The 23,588-nt window shown below is 41.3% G+C and overlaps 1 protein-coding gene across 1 annotated transcript in view; it reads right to left on the bottom strand.

Moving 5' to 3' along the window:
* The window catches only part of LOC132548080 (unconventional myosin-XVIIIa-like), a 69,076-nt gene that overhangs the window by 1,253 nt on the left and 44,235 nt on the right, over positions 1–23,588 (bottom strand). Inside the window, exons 6-18 of the mRNA XM_060211904.1 lie at positions 23,107–23,207; positions 22,814–22,874; positions 22,352–22,496; positions 21,265–21,406; positions 20,810–20,929; positions 20,361–20,553; positions 19,818–19,904; positions 15,988–16,129; positions 15,729–15,891; positions 15,280–15,463; positions 14,922–15,132; positions 14,421–14,518; positions 12,861–12,926 (exon numbers count right to left, since the gene is read on the bottom strand). Coding sequence (XP_060067887.1) covers positions 12,861–12,926; positions 14,421–14,518; positions 14,922–15,132; positions 15,280–15,463; positions 15,729–15,891; positions 15,988–16,129; positions 19,818–19,904; positions 20,361–20,553; positions 20,810–20,929; positions 21,265–21,406; positions 22,352–22,496; positions 22,814–22,874; positions 23,107–23,207 — 1,713 coding nt within the window. The remainder of the gene's footprint in view (positions 1–12,860; positions 12,927–14,420; positions 14,519–14,921; positions 15,133–15,279; positions 15,464–15,728; positions 15,892–15,987; positions 16,130–19,817; positions 19,905–20,360; positions 20,554–20,809; positions 20,930–21,264; positions 21,407–22,351; positions 22,497–22,813; positions 22,875–23,106; positions 23,208–23,588) is intronic.

The raw sequence follows: 23,588 nt of genomic DNA, 5'->3' as shown, positions 1-23,588 counted from the left end.
GAAACGAGAAGGAAATACATACAAGTGTTGAGGCCTTTGGAATTATTTGTTGGATTGAATATTGCTTATCTATAATGTATTTAACCATAACACAATAACCAGTGGGATGACCAATCAAAACCATACACTAACACTATATAAAAAAAGTTTCTGGGCACACTTACTCTCCAACAACAACTTTTACATTCTATCATCACTGTAGTGGTTGTCACATGTTGACTTATGTAAGTATACACTGCCATCATTAACAGCTGTGAACACTTTCCCCTAATCAGCTACAACAATCTGTTTACTGCACTGGTGTCACACAACTTTCTTTCTCTGAACGGCTGATGACCTAAAGTGTTCATCCCTTGGTGTAGCGGGTCAATTCAATGTACACCTTTTGCTACACAATATGTATAATTATAATACAATGTTATTCATATTGTATATGTTAAATCAAAGAATCATTGAGTCTTTGTGTAATTATATCAAAGTCCATCATTACAATTACAGTATTTATCCACCAATAAGCCCATGCCTGGAAATAAGCTCATCAATATTGCTATTCAAAAGAATTACAAACAGATCATATTTCATTGTCCTGTAATAAGCCCATCCTCTGACTAAGTAATTTGATACATGTATTGGCCCACAAACTGATCACAGGATAGAATACTGTACTAAGTTATTACTTTTTGGTTTTCTACCTCCCCTTGGTGTCCAGCACTACTATTTGTAGTTATCAGGTTTTACCACCTGAAGATGCCTCTATCCAAATAACACCGAAAAATTAATTTAAAACAATATAGCTGATTATTCTATTTTGACCCCTTAACAGGACCATGTCTTTTGTAAGATTTCCTTTCTTCAGTCGCTAGAGAAATTTTATTGATTGAACTCAATTAAGTGGTTCTGAAGAAGAAGTTGTTTGAGATAACCATGATGGACAATAAATTTTGTATCATGATACAAGCTTGCATTGGTCTGTAGGATATTGTATGCTTTTAATAATGCATGAACATAGCTGGATAAATTCTATCAACCTTAAAACAATTTTCTTAAAACAGAATAACAAACAAAATGTTCTTTCTCTTTTGCAGAAAAAATAGAAAAAGAATGAGAAGTTTGTGTAGACAAGGATCACCTTATGCATTGGGGCAGTAAAAACAGATATGGAAGCTGGAAGACCTCCAAGGAAGCCCTGACACATCAGGTCTGTTCAATTTTTTTACACTGCATTTAAAATCCTTTATACACCTAACCAATCCATAAATTTGGTAGAACTTCCAAAAGGTTTAATTTTAAGCCTATCAATCTCCCATGTCAGGTGAACGGCATTTTCTTCAACCCACTGACTGTGTACTGATCTTCCAATTAATGTCTTCTCATTTCTCTAGTTTTATTGTCTCAAAAAATGCCTGGCAAAATCAGCTGCCTTTGAAGATTTGTAAAGTTTATTCTCAGAAAATATTGGCAAAATGGAAAATTGTTTTCACAAAAGAAACAATAATTCAGGTCCATGGATTTGTAGTGATAAAACAGTGTTTTTTTCTTTAATTCAAAAGAAGGTAATAAAACAGATAGAAAGGAGATCACAAAATGGCGATGAATTCTGGCACAAAACATCACACAACAAATCATGACAGAAGTGAAAAAAGTCTGCATATGGAGATTCAATTATTTTTCACAATAAAATATATGTAACAAAAGCATTACAAATTGAGACAGAGAAAACAAAATCATCATCTGGCATGTTCTACTGATATAAAAGTATAAGACTTCTGTTTCTAGATTTTTTGTTTCAGCCAAAACCAAAGAGAATAGTGTGACCGGGCATATAGAGAGTACTGCTTATTGCTAGGGGAGGTGATAGTGGGAGCAGTCTAGTTATCTGAGAGTGGAGGGAGAAATTCTGGCTATCTGGAGGGGAGGGGAGGAGCAGTCTAGTTATCTGAGAGTGGAGGGAGAAATCCTGACTATCTGGAGGGGAGGGGGGAGGAGCAGTCTAGTTATCTGAGAGTGGAGGGAGAAATCCTGACTATCTGGAGGGGAGGGGGGAGGAGCAGTCTAGTTATCTGAGAGTGGAGGGAGAAATCCTGACTATCTGGAGGGGAGGGGGGAGGAGCAGTCTAGTTATCTGAGAGTGGAGGGAGAAATTCTGGCTATCTGGAGGGGAGGGGAGGAGCAGTCTAGTTATCTGAGAGTGGAGGGAGAAATTCTGGCTATCTGGAGGGGAGGGGGGAGGAGCAGTCTAGTTATCTGAGAGTGGAGGGAGAAATCCTGACTATCTGGAGGGGAGGGGGGAGGAGCAGTCTGGAGAGGGAGGGAGAAATCCTGAGAGTGGAGGGAGAAATTCTATCTGGAGGGGAGGGGGGAGGAGCAGTCTAGTTATCTGAGAGTGGAGGGAGAAATACTGACTATCTGGAGGGCAGGCGTCAGGACCAGTCTAGTTATCTGAGAGTGGAGGGAGAAATCCTGACTATCTGGAGGGGAGGGGGGAGGAGCAGTCTAGTTATCTGAGAGTGGAGGGAGAAATCCTGACTATCTGGAGGGGAGGGGGGAGGAGCAGTCTAGTTATCTGAGAGTGGAGGGAGAAATTCTGGCTATCTGGAGGGGAGGGGGGAGGAGCAGTCTAGTTATCTGAGAGTGGAGGGAGAAATTCTGGCTATCTGGAGGGGAGGGGGGAGGTCTAGTTATCTAGTCTATTATCTGAGAGTGGAGGGAGAAATTCTGGCTATCTGGAGGGGAGGGGGAGGAGCAGTCTAGTTATCTGAGAGTGGAGGGAGAAATTCTGGCTATCTGGAGGGGAGGGGGGAGGAGCAGTCTAGTTATCTGAGAGTGGAGGGAGAAATTCTGGCTATCTGGAGGGGAGGGGGGAGGAGTAGTCTAGTTATCTGAGAGTGGAGGGAGAAATTCTGGCTATCTGGAGGGGAGGGGGGAGGAGAAGTCTAGTTATCTGAGAGAGGGGGAGGGGAGGGGGGAGCAGTCTAGTTATCTGAGAGTGGAGGGAGAAATCCTGGCTATCTGGAGGGGAGGGGGGAGGAGCAGTCTAGTTATCTGAGAGTGGAGGGAAAAATTCTGGCTATCTGGAGGGAGAGGGAGGGAGAAATCTGGAGGAGCAGTCTAGTTATCTGAGAGTGGAGGGAGAAATCCTGACTATCTGGAGGGGAGGGGGGAGGAGCAGTCTAGTTATCTGAGAGTGGAGGGAGAAATCCTGGCTATCTGGAGGGGAGGGGGGAGGAGCAGTCTAGTTATCTGAGAGTGGAGGGAGAAATTCTGGCTATCTGGAGGGGAGGGGGGAGGAGCAGTCTAGTTATCTGAGAGTGGAGGGAGAAATTCTGGCTATCTGGAGGGGAGGGGGGAGGAGCAGTCTAGTTATCTGAGAGTGGAGGGAGAAATTCTGGCTATCTGGAGGGGAGGGGGAGGAGCAGTCTAGTTATCTGAGAGTGGAGGGAGAAATTCTGGTTATCTGGAGGGGAGGGGGAGGAGCAGTCTAGTTATCTGAGAGTGGAGGGAGAAATCCTGGCTATCTGGAGGGGAGGGGGGAGGAGCAGTCTAGTTATCTGAGAGTGGAGGGAGAAATTCTGGCTATCTGGAGGGGAGGGGAGGAGCAGTCTAGTTATCTGAGAGTGGAGGGAGAAATTCTGACTATCTGGAGGGGAGGGGGGAGGAGCAGTCTAGTTATCTGAGAGTGGAGGGAGAAATTCTGGCTATCTGGAGGGGAGGGGAGGAGCAGTCTAGTTATCTGAGAGTGGAGGGAGAAATCCTGGCTATCTGGAGGGGAGGGGGGAGGAGCAGTCTAGTTATCTGAGAGTGGAGGGAGAAATTCTGGCTATCTGGAGGGGAGGGGGGAGGAGCAGTCTAGTTATCTGAGAGTGGAGGGAGAAATTCTGGCTATCTGGAGGGGAGGGGGAGGAGCAGTCTAGTTATCTGAGAGTGGAGGGAGAAATCCTGGCTATCTGGAGGGGAGGGGGGAGGAGCAGTCTAGTTATCTGAGAGTGGAGGGAGAAATCCTGACTATCTGGAGGGGAGGGGGGAGGAGCAGTCTAGTTATCTGAGAGTGGAGGGAGAAATTCTGGCTATCTGGAGGGGAGGGAGCAGTCTAGTTATCTGAGAGTGGAGGGAGAAATTCTGGCTATCTGGAGGGGAGGGGAGGAGCAGTCTAGTTATCTGAGAGTGGAGGGAGAAATTCTGGCTATCTGGAGGGGAGGGGAGGAGCAGTCTAGTTATCTGAGAGTGGAGGGAGAAATCCTGACTATCTGGAGGGGAGGGGAGGAGCAGTCTAGTTATCTGAGAGTGGAGGGAAAAATTCTGGCGATCTTGAGGGTAGGGGGGAGGAGGAGGAGAAGGGGAAGGGGTAGTCTTGTTATCTGAGAGTGGAGGGAGAAATCCTGGCTATCTGGAGGGGAGGGGGGAGGAGCAGTCTAGTTATCTGAGAGTGGAGGGAGAAATTCTGGCTATCTGGAGGGGAGGGGGGAGGAGCAGTCTAGTTATCTGAGAGTGGAGGGAGAAATTCTGGCTATCTGGAGGGGAGGGGGGAGGAGCAGTCTAGTTATCTGAGAGTGGAGGGAGAAATACTGGCTATCTGGAGGGGAGGGGGAGGAGTAGTCTAGTTATCTGAGAGTGGAGGGAAAAATTCTGGTTATCTGGAGGGGAGGGGGGAGGAGCAGTCTAGTTATCTGAGAGTGGAGGGAGAAATACTTCCTATGTGGAGGGGAGTGGGAGGAGTAGTCTGGTTATCAGAGTGTGGAGGGAGAAATTCTGGCTATCTGGAGGGGAGGGGGGAGGAGCAGTCTAGTTATCTGAGAGTGGAGGGAGAAATTCTGGCTATCTGGAGGGGAGGAACATAGTAATAAAACCAGTCTGGACTCAGGACACATTAAGAAATCGAGGGGAGGGGGGAGGAGCAGTCTAGTTATCTGAGAGTGGAGCGAGAAATTCTGGCTATCTGGAGGGGAGGGGGGAGGAGCAGTCTAGTTATCTGAGAGTGGAGGGAAAAATTCTGGCTATCTGGAGGGGAGGGGGGAGGAGCAGTCTAGTTATCTGAGAGTGGAGGGAGAAATTCTGGCTATCTGGAGGGGAGGGGAGAAGCAGTCTAGTTATCTGAGAGTGGAGGGAGAAATTCTGGCTATCTGGATGGGAGGGGAGGAGCAGTCTAGTTATCTGAGAGTGGAGGGAGAAATCCTGACAATCTGCTGGGGAGGGGGGAGGAGCAGTCTAGTTATCTGAGAGTGGAGGGAGAAATTCTGACTATCTGGAGGGGAGGGGGGAGGAGCAGTCTAGTTATCTGAGAGTGGAGGGAGAAATCCTGGCTATCTGGAGGGATCTGGAAGAACAACGACTCATAAAAGTTATCAGAGAGATGGAGGGAAAATCTGGCTATCTGGAGGGGAGGGGGAGGGGGGAGGGGGGAGGAGCAGTCTAGTTATCTGAGAGTGGAGGGAGAAATTCTGGGGAGGGGAGGGGAGGAGCAGTCTAGTTATCTGAGAGTGGAGGGAGAAATCCTGACTATCTGCTCTAGTTATCTGAGAGTGGAGGGAGAAATTCTGGCTATCTGGAGGGGAGGGGGGAGGGTAATCTTGTTATCTGAGAGTGGGTCAGTTTAGTTTTCTGGGGATAGGAGTAAGAACAGTCTAGTTAGCTGTGGGTTGGGGTGGGGGCAGTTTAGTTTTCTTGGGGTGGGAGTAAGAACAGTCTAGTTAGCTGCGGGTTGGGGTGGGGGCAGTCTAGTAAGGGTGGGAGTAAGAACAGTCTAGTTAGCTGCGGGTTGGGGGGGGGGCAGTCTAGTTTTCTTGGGGTGGGAGTAAGAACAGTCTAGTTAGTCTGCGGGTTGGGGGCAGTCTGGTGGGGGGGGGAGTAAGAACAGTCTAGTTTTCTGGGGGGTTGGGGTGGGGGCAGTCTAGTTTTCTGGGGGTGGGGTAGTTAGCTGCAGGTTGTGGTGGGGGCAGTCTAGTTTTCTGGGGGTGGGAGTAAGGGCAGTCTAGTTAGCTGCGGGTTAGGGTGGGGGCAGTCTAGTTTTCTTGGGGTGGGAGTAAGAACAGTCTAGTTAGCTGCGGGTTTGGGTTGGGGCAGTTTAGTTTTCTGGGGATAGGAGTAAGAACAGTCTAGTTAACTGCGGGTTGGGGTGGGGGCAGTCTAGTTTTCTTGGGGTGGGAGTAAGAACAGTCTAGTTAGCTGCGGGTTGGGGTGGGGGCAGTCTAGTTTTCTGGGGGTGGGAGTAAGGGCAGTCTAGTTAGCTGCGGGTTAGGGTGGGGGCAGTCTAGTTTTCTGGGGGTGGGAGTAAGAACAGTCTAGTTAGCTGCGGGTTGTGGTGGGGGCAGTCTAGTTTTCTGGGGATGGGAGTAAGAACAGTCTAGTTAACTGCGGGTTGGGGTGGGGGCAGTCTAGTTTTCTGGGGGTGGGAGTAAGAACAGTCTAGTTAGCTGCGGGTGTGGGTTGGGGCAGTTTAGATTTCTTGGGGTGGGAGTACGAACAGTCTAGTTAGCTGCGGGTTGGGGGGGGGCAGTCTAGTTTTCTGGGGTGGGCAGTCTAGTTTTCTTGGGCAGTCTAGTTTTCTGGGGGTGGGAGTAAGGGCAGTCTAGTTAGCTGTGGGTTAGGGTGGGGGCAGTCTAGTTTTCTGGGGGTGGGAGTAAGAACAGTCTAGTTAGCTGCGGGTTGGGTGGGGGCAGTCTAGTTTTCTGGGGGTGGGAGTAAGGGCAGTCTAGTTAGCTGCGGGTTAGGGTGGGGGCAGTCTAGTTTTCTGGGGGTGGGGCAGTCTAGTTAGCTGCGGGTTGGGGTGGGGGCAGTCTAGTTTTCTGGGGGTGGGAGTAAGGGCAGTCTAGTTAGCTCCGGGTTAGGGTGGGGGCAGTCTAGTTTTCTGGGGGTGGGAGTAAGAACAGTCTAGTTAGCTGCGGGTTGGGGTGGGGGCAGTCTAGTTTTCTTGGGGTGGGAGTAAGAACAGTCTAGTTAGCTGCGGGTTGGGGTGGGGGCAGTCTAGTTTTCTGGGGGTGGGAGTAAGGGCAGTCTAGTTAGCTGCGGGTTCGGGTGGGGGCAGTCTAGTTTTCTGGGGGTGGGAGTAAGAACAGTCTAGTTAGCTGCGGGTTGTGGTGGGGCAGTCTAGTTTTCTGGGGGTGGGAGTAAGGGCAGTCTAGTTAGCTGCGAGTTGGGGTGGGGGCAGTCTAGTTTTCTTGGGGTGGGAGTAAGAACAGTCTAGTTAGCTGCGGGTTGGGGTGGGGGCAGTCTAGTTTTCTGGGGATGGGAGTAAGAACAGTCTAGTTAGCTGCGGGTTGGGGGGGGGGCAGTCTAGTTTTCTTGGGGTGGGAGTAAGAACAGTCTAGTTAGCTGCGGGTTGGGGTGGGGGCAGTCAAGTATTCTGGGGGTGGGAGTAAGGGCAGTCTAGTTAGCTGCAGGTTAGGGTGGGGGCAGTCTAGTTTTCTGGGGGTGGGAGTAAGAACAGTCTAGTTAGCTGCGGGTTGGGGTGGGGGCAGTCTAGTTTTCTGGGGGTGGGAGTAAGAACAGTCTAGTTAGCTGCGGGTTAGGGTGGGGGCAGTCTAGTTTTCTGGGGGTGGGAGTAAGAACAGTCTAGTTAGCTGCGGGTTGGGTGGGGGCAGTCTAGTTTTCTGGGGGTGGGAGTAAGGGCAGTCTAGTTAGCTGCGAGTTGGGGTGGGGGCAGTCTAGTTTTCTTGGGGTGGGAGTAAGAACAGTCTAGTTAGCTGCGGGTTGGGGTGGGGGCAGTCTAGTTTTCTGGGGGTGGGAGTAAGGGCAGTCTAGTTAGCTGCGGGTTGGGTGGGGGCAGGGGGGGTGGGAGTAAGAACAGTCTAGTTAGCTGCGGGTTGGGGTGGGGGCAGTTTAGTTTTCTGGGGATAGGAGTAAGAACAGTCTAGTTAGCTGCGGGTTGTGGTGGGGGCAGTCTAGTTTTCTGGTGGTGGGAGTAAGGGCAATCTAGTTAACTGCGGGTTGGGGTGGGGGCAGTCTAGTTTTCTGGGGGCGGGAGTAAGGGCAATCTAGTTAGCTGCAGGTTGGGGTGGGGGCAGTCTAGTTTTCTGGGGATGGGAGTAAGAACAGTCTAGTTAGCTGCGGGTTGGGGTGGGGGCAGTCTAGTTTTCTTGGGGTGGGAGTAAGAACAGTCTAGTTAGCTGCGGGTTGGGGTGGGGGCAGTCTAGTTTTCTGGGGGTGGGAGTAAGGGCAGTCTAGTTAGCTGCGGGTTAGGGTGGGGGCAGTCTAGTTTTCTGGGGGTGGGAGTAAGAACAGTCTAGTTAGCTGCGGGTTGTGGTGGGGGCAGTCTAGTTTTCTGGGGGTGGGAGTAAGGGCAGTCTAGTTAGCTGCGGGTTAGGGTGGGGGCAGTCTAGTTTTCTGGGGGTGGGAGTAAGGGCAGTCTAGTTAGCTGCGGGTTAGGGTGGGGGCAGTCTAGTTTTCTGGGGGTGGGAGTAAGAACAGTCTAGTTAGCTGCGGGTTGTGGTGGGGGCAGTCTAGTTTTCTGGGGGTGGGAGTAAGGGCAGTCTAGTTAGCTGCGAGTTGGGATGGGGGCAGTCTAGTTTGCTGCAGGTTGGGGTGAAGTATAACCAGTAACTAAAAGTGGAAATTTTAAGCAAACATTGATTTTTGCATATGAAGAGATTTGTAATGTTAACAGTGTAGCACAAGACTTAACTGACTGTACAACTATCGTAGTGTTGTGTGTATATATATATATATATAATTAGAAAATGAGAAACACTTTACAACTTGTATATATAGAAATACAAAATATTAACATAGCAAATACAGTTATTGGGAACATCATCTGCTGTGTTAATATTTTGTATTTTCATTTAGATATATGCTTGTATTATGATAAAACGTACTCAGTACGGTTCTACAGAGAAAGTCCTTCCCTGCTGATCATAGTGGTGTTTACATCCAGAAAAGATACACACATGTATCTATGATTAAAGTCCCTTCTAAATAAGCTTATGGAAACCTTTACCTAGGATAGAGATGTAACAGCACCACACAGGAGATAAACAATGGCAGCTGATCAAAAAGACTTCAATAGTTCTCTTGAGAAATCAAACAGTTTTGATGGCTAATGTTAACGAGTCGAACAGGTATAGAATTCAGCATTACATGTTATCTATACTAACAGCATTATTCAATTTTACACACAGCGTTAGTTGATTGTCTGAGCTCCACCCTTAATCAAGCTTTCCCCCTCCAAATTCATCTCATTTCCCAGCCTGATATCGGGTCTAGCTACTGCCATTAAATATATATCAGCAACACAGACATAAACACTATCATTAGTTAGTAGGTGTAGTACATACCAAGTTACGTAAAGGGACTGATAAAAGGTATCCACGTATAGAGATAACAAGCATACAGGTAGACAGGTAGCAGGTACACAGACAGATTACAGGCATACAGTTAGACAGATTACAGGCATACAGGTAGACAGATAGCAGGTACGCAGGTAGATAGATAACAGGTATACAGGTAGATAGATTACAGGTATACAGATAGCAGGTACACCAACAGATTACAGGCATACAGGTAGCAGGTATACAGGTAGACAGATTACAGGTATACGGGTAGACAGATTACAGGTATACAGGTAGACAGATAACAGATATACAGGTAGATAGATTACAGGTATACAGGTAGACAGATAGCAGGTACAAAGGTAGATAGGAAGCAGGTAGACAGATAGCAAGCATACAGGTAGACAGATTACAGGTATACAGGTAGACAGATAGCAGGTACAAAGGTAGATAGGAAGCAGGTAGACAGATAGCAAGCATACAGGTAGACAGATTACAGGTATACAGGTAGACAGATAACAGATATACAGGTAGATAGATTACAGGTATACAGGTAGACAGATAGCAGGTACAAAGGTAGATAGGAAGCAGGTAGACAGATAGCAAGCATACAGGTAGACAGATTACAGGTATACAGGTAGAAAGATTACAGGTATACAGGTAGACAGTTAGCAAGTAGACAGGTATACAGATAACAGGTATACATGTAGATAGAGGTACACAGGTAAAAAGATGATACATATGCAGGTAGACAGATAACAGGCATGCAGAGAGAGAGAGAGAGAACAGGTACACAGGTAAACAGATCATATTTTTTACAGGTTAACAAAAAAAAGAAGTAAAAGTAAACAGACAACAATAAGGAGATATGTACACATACCTAATACACTGGTACAGATAACCTATACAAAAGCACTGCAGCCCTGTAACCTTCTATAATCCACAAAGCATTTTTTGGATGCTGATGTTTAAGTAGTAAATTTTCTGAATGGTGGGAGATGAGTCTGGTCTACCACAGATTATACCTACATCAGAGTGGGGATACATCAGTTATACAGTTAGGGTCAATTGCTAAAGGAGGCCATTGGAGTCATATAACTCCTAGCGTAATACCCACTATAGGCTGAGAGTCATAAGCCGTAACATAGCTAAGTGATCCTGGTTACCAGCTAAGGAGGTATCTGAGGATTTAGTTGTCATCTCAAGTGCTACTTGTTATTACTGATACCATCAAAGTACTGAAAGTTCTGAGCTGCATAAATAGTAAACATTTCCTGGATTGGTAGTGGTAGTGTAAATATATGGAAATGATTACAGGTCAAAGGTTACAGACACACAAGAGGTTTTAACAAGAGTTATTACATCACTAACTTGTGTTTTACATCATCAGTTAAAGTTATAAATTCACTAATTTGGCTTATTCAACACCACCTAGTGTATACAACATTGCCAATTTGAGTTATACATCACTAACTTGTGATTTACATCATCAATTTGACTTATTACATCACCGGTTTGTGTATTACATCATCAATTTGAGTTTTTACATCACTAACTTTTGCTTATTACATCATTAATATTAGCATGTAATTTATATCCAAGGTAAATCAGTGCATCAAACATGAGGTAATATTTACACCCATTATCACATCAAAGCAAACCATAGCCCAATATTTCTCATTGTTCCTACATCAAGGCCATTTTTAATCCTATTCTAAAACCCAAGACTCTACACTAGAACTTTATTAAGATCAGGAATTTTCACTATTTAGCCTTAATAGTTTTTTGAAGTAAGAAGCCTAAACTGATGATGAATGAAGCTGTAAGGTACTTGAGTTTGAAGGAGACTGACAGGACTGGTATGTGTGGTATGTAGATATACAAACTGTACTACCTGTGGAAATACACAACAGAAGGAGCTTTTCTACCTGGCAGAATGATCAGAAAATTGTCTCTACATTGTTAAAGGTGATTGACAATGGTTTGATAAAGAGTCATAAAGGGCCTGTGTTTTGTGATTGATATTGGATATTAAGAGCTCGCATACCTGACGACAAGGAGAGTTCCAGTTGTGAAATAATATTCCAATAAGAGGTAAGTCTTGTTATCATTCGTAGACACAATACAATGGTTCAGAACAATTGTACCTGGTATTAAGAGCCAACACTTAACTAGATTGTGATGGTTTTAACTACCAAGGCAAAAGCATGGCATCTATAAGTAGACCCCTTTTTAAAAAAGACACCTCCTTAAAGTAGACATTTTTTTGTCATTTCAATGTATTTTTCTTCATAACACCCCTGTGAAAAGGAAAAATTCTTCAACACAAACAGGGCTTTGCAGTCTCAAATATGTCTGCTATCTCTAGACAATTGGAGCTTGCTATGAAAACACTCAGGTAAGATTCCATCACACTATCAGACTTCTCAGTGTCTGTACAGAAGCCAGTGAAGCGTGAAAACACCTAATTTCTTATTTTCAGGAACAAAAAGCATATCCTAAATAACTTAGTTTCTATAAAATATGGTGACTTTTTTATCAACAAGTAGTTAGATAAAATATTGGGTATTTTTATATTTATAAATGGTAATTATCTTACAGTGTATATACGATATGTGTGTTTATGTTTTTACAAGCATTATAAAGTAATCAACATGTTCATATTCCATATAGTAATAATTAAACAAGTCACACTCACATGGTAAAATGTACTACATCCTCTATACAAAGAACACCTCTCTACAAAACACAATTCTGCTGAATCTCGCTGCTGTCCTTTATAGACAGGTTTGGCTGTTGTACAACATGTGAATTGTATGTTTATGTTACAGAAGTCATGGCAGCGCAGTTCACAAGAGGCTCTGGGCCTCAAGTCATCTGACTATTTAGACCTATACATGATATAGTATCAGTAGCAGTAGGAAGAACATTTATTAAACGATTAAAACAGTTTGGAATACTTGAACTGTAAAACAAAATACTCTTCGTTTCAATTTTTTCACATTTCCACAAAAATTCAGCTCCATTGCACTAGTGGAACTCCAGAAATTTAAAATGGTGGCCATATTGTATTTCAGAATGACTTGAAAGATAACAACACTTTGTCAGCACCATCTCAGAGTCATTTCAGACAAGTTTCACCTGAATCCAACTGGTTAAATTAGTAGAGAAATTTCAAAAAATGTGTTGTTTAGGACAACCATGATTGAGCAATCATGTAACAAAATGGCTGCCATATTGAATTTCAATGAGACCCAAAATTAACAACACTAATCAATTTTCAGCTCAGTGGCACCGATGAAAATTGAAAAGAAGTTTAAAATGTGTTTTTCCATGTAGTGGCCATATTGAATTTCAAACTTGACTCCAAAAAATGCTGTTTGCTCAGGACCTTCTCTCTCAATCTAAACAAGATTCAGTCGTATTCCACAGCTAAAACTTGAGAAGTAAATGTAAAAAATTTATGTTCAGCTTATGATGCATGACCATGAATGAAACATAATGACGAGAAGTAATCCTGACCCTTGGGTTCTGATGACACAAAATCTAAATTGCTCTAACTGTAGGAGAAAACAATATATTATAAAATTGAGGTCCTACCTGGCTAAGTCCAATTCTGTAGTTGAGTTTCTCTATTTCCAAATGATCCAAAATCGTGGTCACAGCCTGTAAAATGTAAATTTCCATCAAAATTTATATATACTGTTTCAATCATAACTATATAGAGTTAATTCAATCTCTGAATGTCATATCAAGCGTTCTTACAAGGGAAGTATTTTTAGTTTCATAAACAACATTAGTCAAGTAAGTAACATGATGTTCTATAACACTTAACAATAACAAACTACTTCATACAATATCTTAACAAAAAATATCCAAATCTGTCTCTGTACACACTGTCACAGTTACAATTAGTGTACAAAAATCTGTCCCTATAGCCTTATACAGACAAATGATATCTTAACAAAAAATATTCAAATCTGTCTCTATACACACTGTCACAGTTACAATTAGTGTACAAAAATCTGTCCCTATAGCCTTATACAGACAAATGATATCTTAACAAAAAATATTCAAATCTGTCTCTATACACACTGTCACAGTTACAATTAGTGTACAAAAATCTGTCCCTATAGCCTTATACAGACAAATGATATCTTAACAAAAAATATTCAAATCTGTCTCTATACACGCTGTCACAGTTACAATAAGTGTACAAAAATCTGTCCCTATAGCCTTATACAGACAAATGATATCTTAACAAAAAATATTCAAATCTGTCTCTGTACACACTGTCACAGTTACAATTAGTGTACAAAAATCTGTCCCTATAGCCTTATACAGACAAATGATATCTTAACAAAAAATATTCAAATCTGTCTCTATACACACTGTCACAGTTACAATAAGTGTACAAAAATCTGTCCCTATAGCCTTATACAGACAAATGGTGAAGTATACTTACAATAAGTGGACAAGATCTTACAACACATGAATAGTTGGATAACACCTCAATGTTGCCATGAGGAAATCACATTAAAATAATTATGTGTATCTACTGATTAAGTTATATAAATTCTGCATACCACAACCCCATGTGTTTCTACATCAGCCTACATACTATACAACATAGTGAAATCATGTGAGCCACACTGTCCTCACAGAATCATTTTCTACATTCTCCTGGATCTAATCAATCCTGGCAGATTGGCATGTAGTTATCCCTCTAATGAAACTGTCAGAAATCACAACTGTGTTATCTACTTCCGCTATGGAATCTAGGTCAAACTATTAAAACCAATAATTTAATTCTCAAAATGGAAAATTGTTAAACATGCAGAACTGTTTATCTGAAGAAAAAACAAAATTGGAAATGTTATTAGTGCTTACATATTGACCTTGAAGAGAGATAATATAAATTTAATGATTACTTGATAAAACTTTCTACTCTGTTTCTAATCAGAGAGATTCACTTCCATCGATGTAACATATCAGGCATAAAAATACATCATCAAACACCAATAACATTTCACTTTAAAAAATACTAAAATAGAATTGTGAAATTTGTTCAATGTTATGACCTTGACCTTAACATGCCATTACTTGGTTAATTGTGTTTGCTCTATTTTGAGTTTAAAGACTTCTGTTTACAGTACTTACCAATTTTTCCTCCATGTCTGGTGCTGGTCGACTAGTCGGGTTGAGAAGACCCTCAAATCTGTGTCGAAACTCTGACATCCTCATAGAGTCGGGAAATCCTAAATTAAAATAAACACTTTACATTGCAATCTTTGAAATATAACTATCATATCTTACTCTCCGAGATCATCTACATCTGACATTAAATCTGTGGTGATCTTCTGACAGGTACTATGTTGACCTCTGCCCTTGTGACTAATGACCTCTGCTCTGTGACTTACATGGTGGTAAATTCTGTCCTTGTGACCTTATCTTGTGACTTATTCCCTTGTCACCTCTCATCTGTAATCTTTGTTAATGAAACATAGCTTGTTCATGTGACACATGAGTTTGTGACCTAAACCCTTGTGACCGATGCATATGTTACCTGTGCCTATGACTTATGGTTTAACACACCTCATCCCTTGTCTATAAGAGCTTCCCTACATCTGTTTCAGACTGATAAAACATCTGACCCCTTACCTTGTCTGTATATCCTTACAGAATCAAGCACTTCACTGCCCCTGATCTGACTGCGTACTAGTGGTACATTCATGAGAATCTCATCAGGAGTGCCTGGTTTGTCAGTAGGAGAAGGGAGAGGTTTGAGTTCCCACAGTCCTGCATTGTGCTGTGGCAGGATGTTGTGGACAAAGTGACATTTGGTCTTTCTGATGGTCTCTATGATGGAGTCCTGTGAAGAGAGATCAAAATGGGCTTCAATAACCATTTATTTTTCAGTGGGTTTTCCATTGGACAAATGCAAGCAATAACATACAAAATTCAGTAAAACATCAAAAGTGACAACCATATTTGTAATTCTGTCTCTAAATCTACTCACCACTTGGAATTTGACCTGTAGACAAAGCGAGCGTTTCTTGATTCCAGCCGTGCCAGACATGAAGGTTCTCCTCATGCTGCCAACGCGTCGTAGTGAGGCAGTTCCTTCCATCCCAACAATAGACCCACTCACCATTCCAGCAACAGGGGCCTTCACGTTATTAAATAGTTGGTTTATATTTTGTCTACAAATGTAAGAAAATTCATCATCAGGTTTTTATAACAAAAGATCTTGATGAAATTTTTAAACTAAAATAAGAATCCAATCTGTTTCACAATTCAGATTTTCTGATAAAAATGACAATGAATTTGCTGGTAGTTGTTATTTCTGCCTTATGGAGTATTGATCTGCTTATACAGACAGGAATCAAAGATTTTTTGACTGTGCAGTATAAATATAGGTCAAGAACAGCAAATGTTGTGATACATGTTGAGACGGGTATGACCTACTTTTTGGAGTCCTGTAAGACCTGAGTAGCGACCTTGATCTGTGGGTTCTCCCGACACACCTTGAGCCAGCCACTAGCATTGTACTGTACAGGATTGGTGCCCTGGAAATGGTTTAAGATGAACGTGTTGCCTATTGATGATGCTTTCCTCAGTAAACTGTCTCCTGTAACAGAAATATTCAGAGTGACCACTCACTGATAAATAAAGATCTCTGACCAGCAGTTTCACATAAATACTGATAGCAAAATGATTATCTTACTTCGGACTTTTTGTTCCCCGTGATTTTTGAAGAATCTATCCATAAAAGAATCTTCTGTTGCTCCAGGGAAGATAGCTTCTTCATCTAGTATCCATAGCAACCCTTTTTTATCAGCATCCTTGAGATCTTGGGAGGAGGTTCGCTGTAACAAAAGATTTTGAAGGGGAGATAATTCAGGCTGTTGCTAAATACATTGTAGTAACTCAGTTTGTATTTTAAAGGACAAAAACGAAAAAATTAAAATCTGAAGTCACAAACGGAACTAGAACAACAACATCCATATAAAAAATAGTAAATAAACAACCATTCAAAATGAATATTTCAAATTCAGTAAAAACTATTCTAATACTCTCAAATAACGTTTTCAGATTAAATAGTCATCATTAAAATTTAACATGCAGACATTTCTAACACACGTTCCAAAACAAGAGATCATGTAGCTAGAAATCAGGAAGCAAAGCTGTTTCTAATAAATCTAGGTAGCAAACCTAAATAGACAATCAAATAAGTATGAGAGACATTTCATCAATCACAGGACACGAGACAAACCCCTCTCTCTGATCTGGTTATACCAATCACAGGACACGAGACAAACCCCTCTCTCTGATCTGGTTATACCAATCACAGGACATAACACATGAACCCCATATTGAATCTGGTTATACCAATCACAGGACACAACACATGAACCCCATACTGAATCTGGTTACACCAATCACAGGACACGACACATGAACCCCATACTGAATCTGGTTACACCAATCACAAGACACAACACATGTAGCCCATACTGAATCTGGTTATACCAATCACAGGACACGACACATGAACAAAGTGACCCCTGAATCTCAGTAAACCAATCACAGGACACGACACATGAACAAAGTGACCCCTGAATCTCAATAAACCAATCACAGGACATGACACATGAAGAAAGTGACCCCTGAATCTCAGTAAACCAATCACAGGACATGACACATCAACCCCACACTGAATCTGGTTAAACCAATCACAGGACATGATACATTAACCCCATTCTGAGTCTGGTTATACCAATCACAGGACATGACTCATCAACTCCTCCCCCTCATCTGATTATACTAGTCAAAAGACACACCCCATCATCCTCATCCCCTGACCAATCACAGGACATGATACATCAACCTCTCCCCGATTAGCTTATACCTATCACAGGATATGATAAACACTCTCTAATTTGGTTGTACCAATTATAGGATAAAATAGACCCCAACTCCAACCATAAAAGTACTTTCTTTTGAGTAACATTTACCAGTTATCAGATATTCAACTAGATATTACTTAGCCCAAGGGAAATTTGCTGACAACAAACTGTGAACTAAAACCAGGTCATCTAAGGACCAACAGGTCTCCTACTTCACATACAGACATCATTTCCTACAAGTCTTTTAGAGGCAGACTTATACAACAGACAACAAATATTTAGTAACACTGCTAACCATCACCTTGGAAACCTGATCACAACTACTTGGGTTCAGGTAATTCTTATAAAACCTTGATATTTCCACTTCCTTCAAGCAGCACTGGTGAGGTGTGAAAGGTGGGAAAGTTATTAAGAAAATCTATTTCAGATTTTGAAAATAGTTCAGTGAAGAATAAATTCAAAACTAATGTGAAAGAGAAAACATGCCAATATGTCCTGACTGTGAAACGTAGTGAATCTATAGCTAATGTGGCAGCTATTTACTCAAGTGAAAAAAAGACTTTCCACACCTCCCTCCAACACACTCGACAGCCATGTTTTGACCTTTGCCCTTGATTAATAACTTGGGATTTAAATCTGTGCCATGTCTAATATCCTGATCCATTCTACAGACTTTGTAAACATTTACTTATATCTTTATCACAGATTTAATCGTCCATGTAACACCATTCAAACAAAATCTAACTTTAATACCAAATCAGGATTAGAATCTGTAACATCTTACAGAAGAATGGATCAAGATTGTCTGTGATTTTCTCTGTTCTTAACATAAACATCAGTATCCCTGTTAACAGCTCTCAGTTTATCAATAAGCATTATAATTTTTAGTATACTGTCATCTCCAAATAATGTTTTATTTTGCAAAAGCTTTATTAACAAGACATTTTTTCATAATGAATACTTTATCAATGCTTGCTTACTTTCTTTTACAAAGGATATAAATTTATCAATAATTACAGTATTCAATTAGCAGGCAGGATCTAAAAAATTAGCGTAAATAATTTGTTTTACCATAGCAACATAAACACATCTGTCACAATAAGAAAGAGAAAAAACACTGGACAAGGCTGTAACAATAACACTACAAAGTAATAAAGCATATCAAAAACCTAAACCAAGAAAATCACCATGGATACCTCGTCCGTGGCTGAGTGAACGTGCTCAGCTCTACCGATGTCACCCAGGGTGGCTGAGCCACCATGATGGCCACCACTGTGGTGGGTGGTGCCACTGTGATGGTGGGCAGTGCCACTATGGTGTTTAGTGACACTGGGACGCCCATGAGGCTTTAGGACAAAATACAAATAATTTGTGGTAAATTTTGTTTTAACAGCATGTTTTATGATACATTTGTATATAAAAATGAATTCCAAAAAGCAACTGTTTATTAAGCAAGGTAAAGTGAGATTTTAGTCTGCCTAATCCACTTGATTCTGCTTCCCATGTATGGAGTGTAAATGAAAATCTAATAAGTATTGTTTCATGTAAAATTTTAGAATTGTGGCAATGGGTAGACTTGTTACACAGTCTTAGATTGACACTCCAACAGCATAAACCAATTAAAATTGTGTAGATTGGTTTCCTAACTGTGTCAATGAGTAAAAAAGTTAATGCTTGGCTCACTGCATAATAGAACTGCAGAGTAAATGAGATTCAGATTAGAGATATTGTGAGATTTTGATGCAAGAATACTCACAGAGCAAAAAAGATACAAGAACTGAGTACAATATTTGACTCATAGTGTCAAAAGTTACAAGAATTGAGCAGATTTTTGGGAACCAAATGAAGTGGGTTAGGAATAAAGTTTTATTCAAATGAAGAGCATTATCACGTGAAAAATATATACCTGTTTAGTAGAATATACAATAACAGCAGGTATGGCATACAATTATAAACTGTTGAAATGAGATTTTCAATGAAAATCTTGCAGTCCTGCATATCATAATTACTTAGTAAGAGAATAGAAGATTCTTGTCAGCAAAGCAAAGTTATCAATAACAAAAATCTATACCCAATTCATTTTCTGAAAAATTTTCATAAAGTTTACATCAATTAAATTAAAAATGTTTACGATATAAATGTGAAATGGTAGTTTGTTTTTAAAAAGAAGACAATATCAATTATGAGACAGAAGAAAGCAGAAGAAAACACAGCTATATACTGAGACTATATCTATATATATATATACTACATAAAACTTGTATTCATGGCTGACTTTGACAACAGATAACAGTCAGCAGGAAGACTAACAGAGGATCTATGTATCAAAATATATTCTTCAATGATAAACAGATGTAATAATTTATATATCAATATATCAAAATGAAAAAACATGTGCTTCAGAAATTTCCTTTACTGCTTATCTAGACATCCAGTAGTTGGCTCTTTGGCCTTCACTCAGTCTCCTCAAAAAGCTGATAACCTGTACTGCCTCTCCTAGTCTAGCCTGCACATCCATCCTTGTCACCCCAGTAGCAGAATTTGTCTGCGCCTCCTTTTAAGTTCAAGTCTCCCTCCCAGCCACCCCTCTTTCCCACCAAAACAGTATCTCCCTCCTCTGGTCATCCCCCTGTTGTAACGGACTTACCAGTAACTGTTGGGCCTGTTTGTCTATCAGAGAAACCATGGCAGCAGGACTGGTTGTCACGAACTCAAAATCACAGTCAATGTTTTCCTATGTTAATAGAAAAGGTATAAGATATAACATTAGAATAGAGTATCAGTTGTATTGCTGAGAAGAATCTCACATTTACAACTTACATGTTCTTTGTAACTGTTGCTATGACTTAATAATGTTTATAAAACTTCTTTTCAGTGACTGACAAACTGCATGCTCAAGTTAAGATAGGACATTATCACTCAGTTTACCTGTAATACCTGATTTACTCGTCACTGATTACTTATAACATCTGACTTACCTGTTCTTAACACTTGATTTACTTGTTCTTTAAATTTAACTTACCGATTCTTGATAACCTAATTACCTGTGACACCTAACTTACCTGTCCTTGATTACCTGTGACACCTAACTTACCTGTCCTTGATTACCTGTGACACCTAACTTACCTGTCCTTTATTACCTGTGACACCTAACTTACCTGTCCTTGATTACCTGTAATATTTGACTTACCTGGCTATACCTGTCTTGCTGTATGGTAAATGTGAGATCATGGAAGAGCAGCTGAAGGCGTTCCTGTGTATAGTTATGACAAAGATCCTCAAAAGTTGCACCTGACTGTCGTCCACATGTTGTTGGGTTCTGGAACCCAGGCGTGTCCACCAAAGTAATGGATGCTGAGGTTCGGTATGTGGATGATAGAGATCTGAAAGTATACAGTAATACAGATTTCTAGTAAAGTAATCAGCTATTCGAGTGAATAGACACCTGTTAATGAACTCAGCTATTCCAGTGAAAAGACACCTGTTAATGAACTCAGCTATTCCAGTGAAAAGACACCTGTTAATGAACTCAGCTATTCCAGTGAAAAGACACCTGTTAATGAGTGCGGCTATTCTAGTGAATAGACACCTGTCCATGAACATGGCTATTCCAGTGAACAGACACCTGTTAATACATACCTGTTGATAAGAGACACTAGCGCATTGAAGACGTCTGAGTAGAGACCTATGACGAAGCCTTCTAGAGCGTCCATGGCACTTTGGTGAGCCTCGTTGGCACCCTTGTCAGCTGGGCTGTTTCTGTGATAGATAGTTTACATATAATGTGGATCAAATCTCTACTGTACAGCTGATTATGATATGTTTACTGCTTAAAGGACATTAGTTTTGTTTTCATGAAATGGCCTCTCACTTTAGACTTAAGACTTGTGACACATCAATTTACTGAACTTGTTCAATAAATTCACTCCTGTAAGATCCTTTATTTCCATCACAAAGTGAATTTTCAAAACATTGGACAATTGGAGGTGTTGGAGCAATATCTAAGAATTGAGAAAATTCCAACATCAAGACACTCAAATTCACAAGGTTTTAAAAACCTTACAGTCCAAGCTCAGAGGAGCCTAAGGACGTACCTAACAGAGGAATTACGTGTCAGCGTGCCTGATCCAGCATTGGCAAATATCTGTCTGGAGAGTTCCTCCACTGGTAACCCAAGCAGTGATGCAGCTTTCTGGGCTGCTGCTGGTCGGGCAAACTGAGGCTTATTATTCTGACCTAAAACAAAACATTATCGTGATGCTAGTCAGAAGTAATCTTCAATAAATGTAAATCTAAAACGATGATAAATTAAAACATCATCATACATTAAACCAACATGACTAATTCATTGTTAAAACTGAAGACGATATAGTGAAAAACATTTGTTTGTAAAATATGATCTGACTACGACCTGTTGGTAAATAAACTTGCACTATAGCAAAATATTTACCGTTGACTGCCATAACCACACCAAGGTGGTATATAAAATTGTACTGAAGTGAGATACGTACCCCTGACTTCCCCTGTCGTGCCCAGGTGGTATATAAATTTGTACTGTAGTGAGATACGTACCCCTGACTGCCCTTGCCACACCCAGGTGGTATAAAAACTTGTACTGTAGTGAGATACGTACCCCTGACTGCCCCTGCCACACCCAGGTGGTATATAAACTTGTACTGTAGTGAGATACATACCCCTGACTGCACCTGCCACACCCAGGTGGTATATAAACTTGTACTGTAGTGAGATACATACCCCTGACTGCCCCTGCCACACCCAGGTGGTATATAAACTTTAGTGTAATGAGATACGTACCCCTGACTGCCCCTGCCACACCCAGGTGGTATATAAACTTGTACTGTAGTGAGATACCTACCCCTGACAGCCCCTGCCACACCCAGGTGGTATATAAACTTGTACTGTAGTGAGAAACATACCCCTGACTGCCCCTGCCACACCCAGGTGGTATATAAACTTGTACTGTAGTGGGATACCTACCCCATGACAGCCCCTGCCACACCCAGGTGGTATATAAACTTGTACTGTAGTGAGAAACATACCCCTGACTGCCCCTGCCACACCCAGGTGGTATATAAACTTGTACTGTAGTGAGATACATACCCCTGACTGCCCCTGCCACACCCAGGTGGCATATAAACTTTAGTGTAATGAGATACGTACCCCTGACTGCCCCTGCCACACCCAGGTGGTATATTGCAGCCAACACAAAACACAATGCTTTTCTCTCCTCATCATTGATGCCCACTAGGTCCATGGCATTGTAGATTTTGGCCCACGCACTTGATGCTCTCTGTCGGTCCTCTGACTGTTAAGATATAAATATGTGATAAACATATTACCTTATTTGGAGTATTGTCAATTTCTTTCTCTCCAGTTAAGGTTTTCTAGGTTCTTTCTTAGAAATCAACATGTATCAGAAGAAATTCTTCAAACCTTAATAAAACAAGATAAATTCAATATGCACTTTCTACTGAATGAACCTGGAATTTAAAATCATCTAAATGATTCAAGTTAGGTAAACAATAATTGGAGGTCTCTTAAACGTATAAAATGTTGGCTTTGATCAATACATTTTGTCTATAAATCTATAAACGAGTTTAAAATGTACAACAAACAGTATACCCTTTGTAGTGGTGTCATGAACAGGTTTGGTTCATTCAAGGAGTTCAGTTGTAGCTCATTCCTGAAAAAGATAAAAAGATGATGTATTAAAACAGAGTTGTCTACCCTTACACCAATTACAGTGACTGATATTCAAGAAAATCTTACCATTCTTCCACCAAACAATTAGGTCAATGAAATGTAAACTAGCACCGACTTAGCAATGTAAATATTCAGCAAAGACATATTTGTAATACAGAATCCTCAAAGAAAATAAATATTTCACTCCCATGTGTGTCCCAGCGCTGCCTTACCTTAGTGTTGAATCTATTCCTGCCAACATCTGATAGAATACATGGAAGCTAGGTTCCCCTTCTGGGCGACGTACAACACGAGTCTTCTCAAACAAAAATATCTGTAAACATATATATAAAATTTTTGTTACAACATAATAAGAACATGTTAAAACCAATTAAGCAGTATGGTTGTACAGTTCTCTGCTAAAAATCTAAGGTTTTGGCTACAAACATTGAAAACATACCATAACATTCCCCCCCCCCCCCCCCCCCCCAAATATTTTGCATATCAAAGCAAACAACACAAGTTTTAATCAAATCAGAATGCTGTATCCAATTATTAGCAACATCAAACTAGATCCATATTTCATTTCAAATAACATCATTTTCAGGTATGTATGGGGAAATACAAAATCATGGCGTGTTCTGCATGATGTTTTAAGAAAAACAAATGTGGAAAACTTTAAAAATATAATTTTACATCTAAAGGTGTATTACTT

This window comes from Ylistrum balloti, unplaced genomic scaffold, assembly GCF_031769215.1.
Source record: "Ylistrum balloti isolate Yb309-2 unplaced genomic scaffold, AGI_CSIRO_Ybal_v1 Utg370000, whole genome shotgun sequence".
In the NCBI taxonomy this organism is placed as follows: domain Eukaryota; kingdom Metazoa; phylum Mollusca; class Bivalvia; order Pectinida; family Pectinidae; genus Ylistrum; species Ylistrum balloti.
This window is presented reverse-complemented; position numbering and strand designations above follow the sequence as displayed.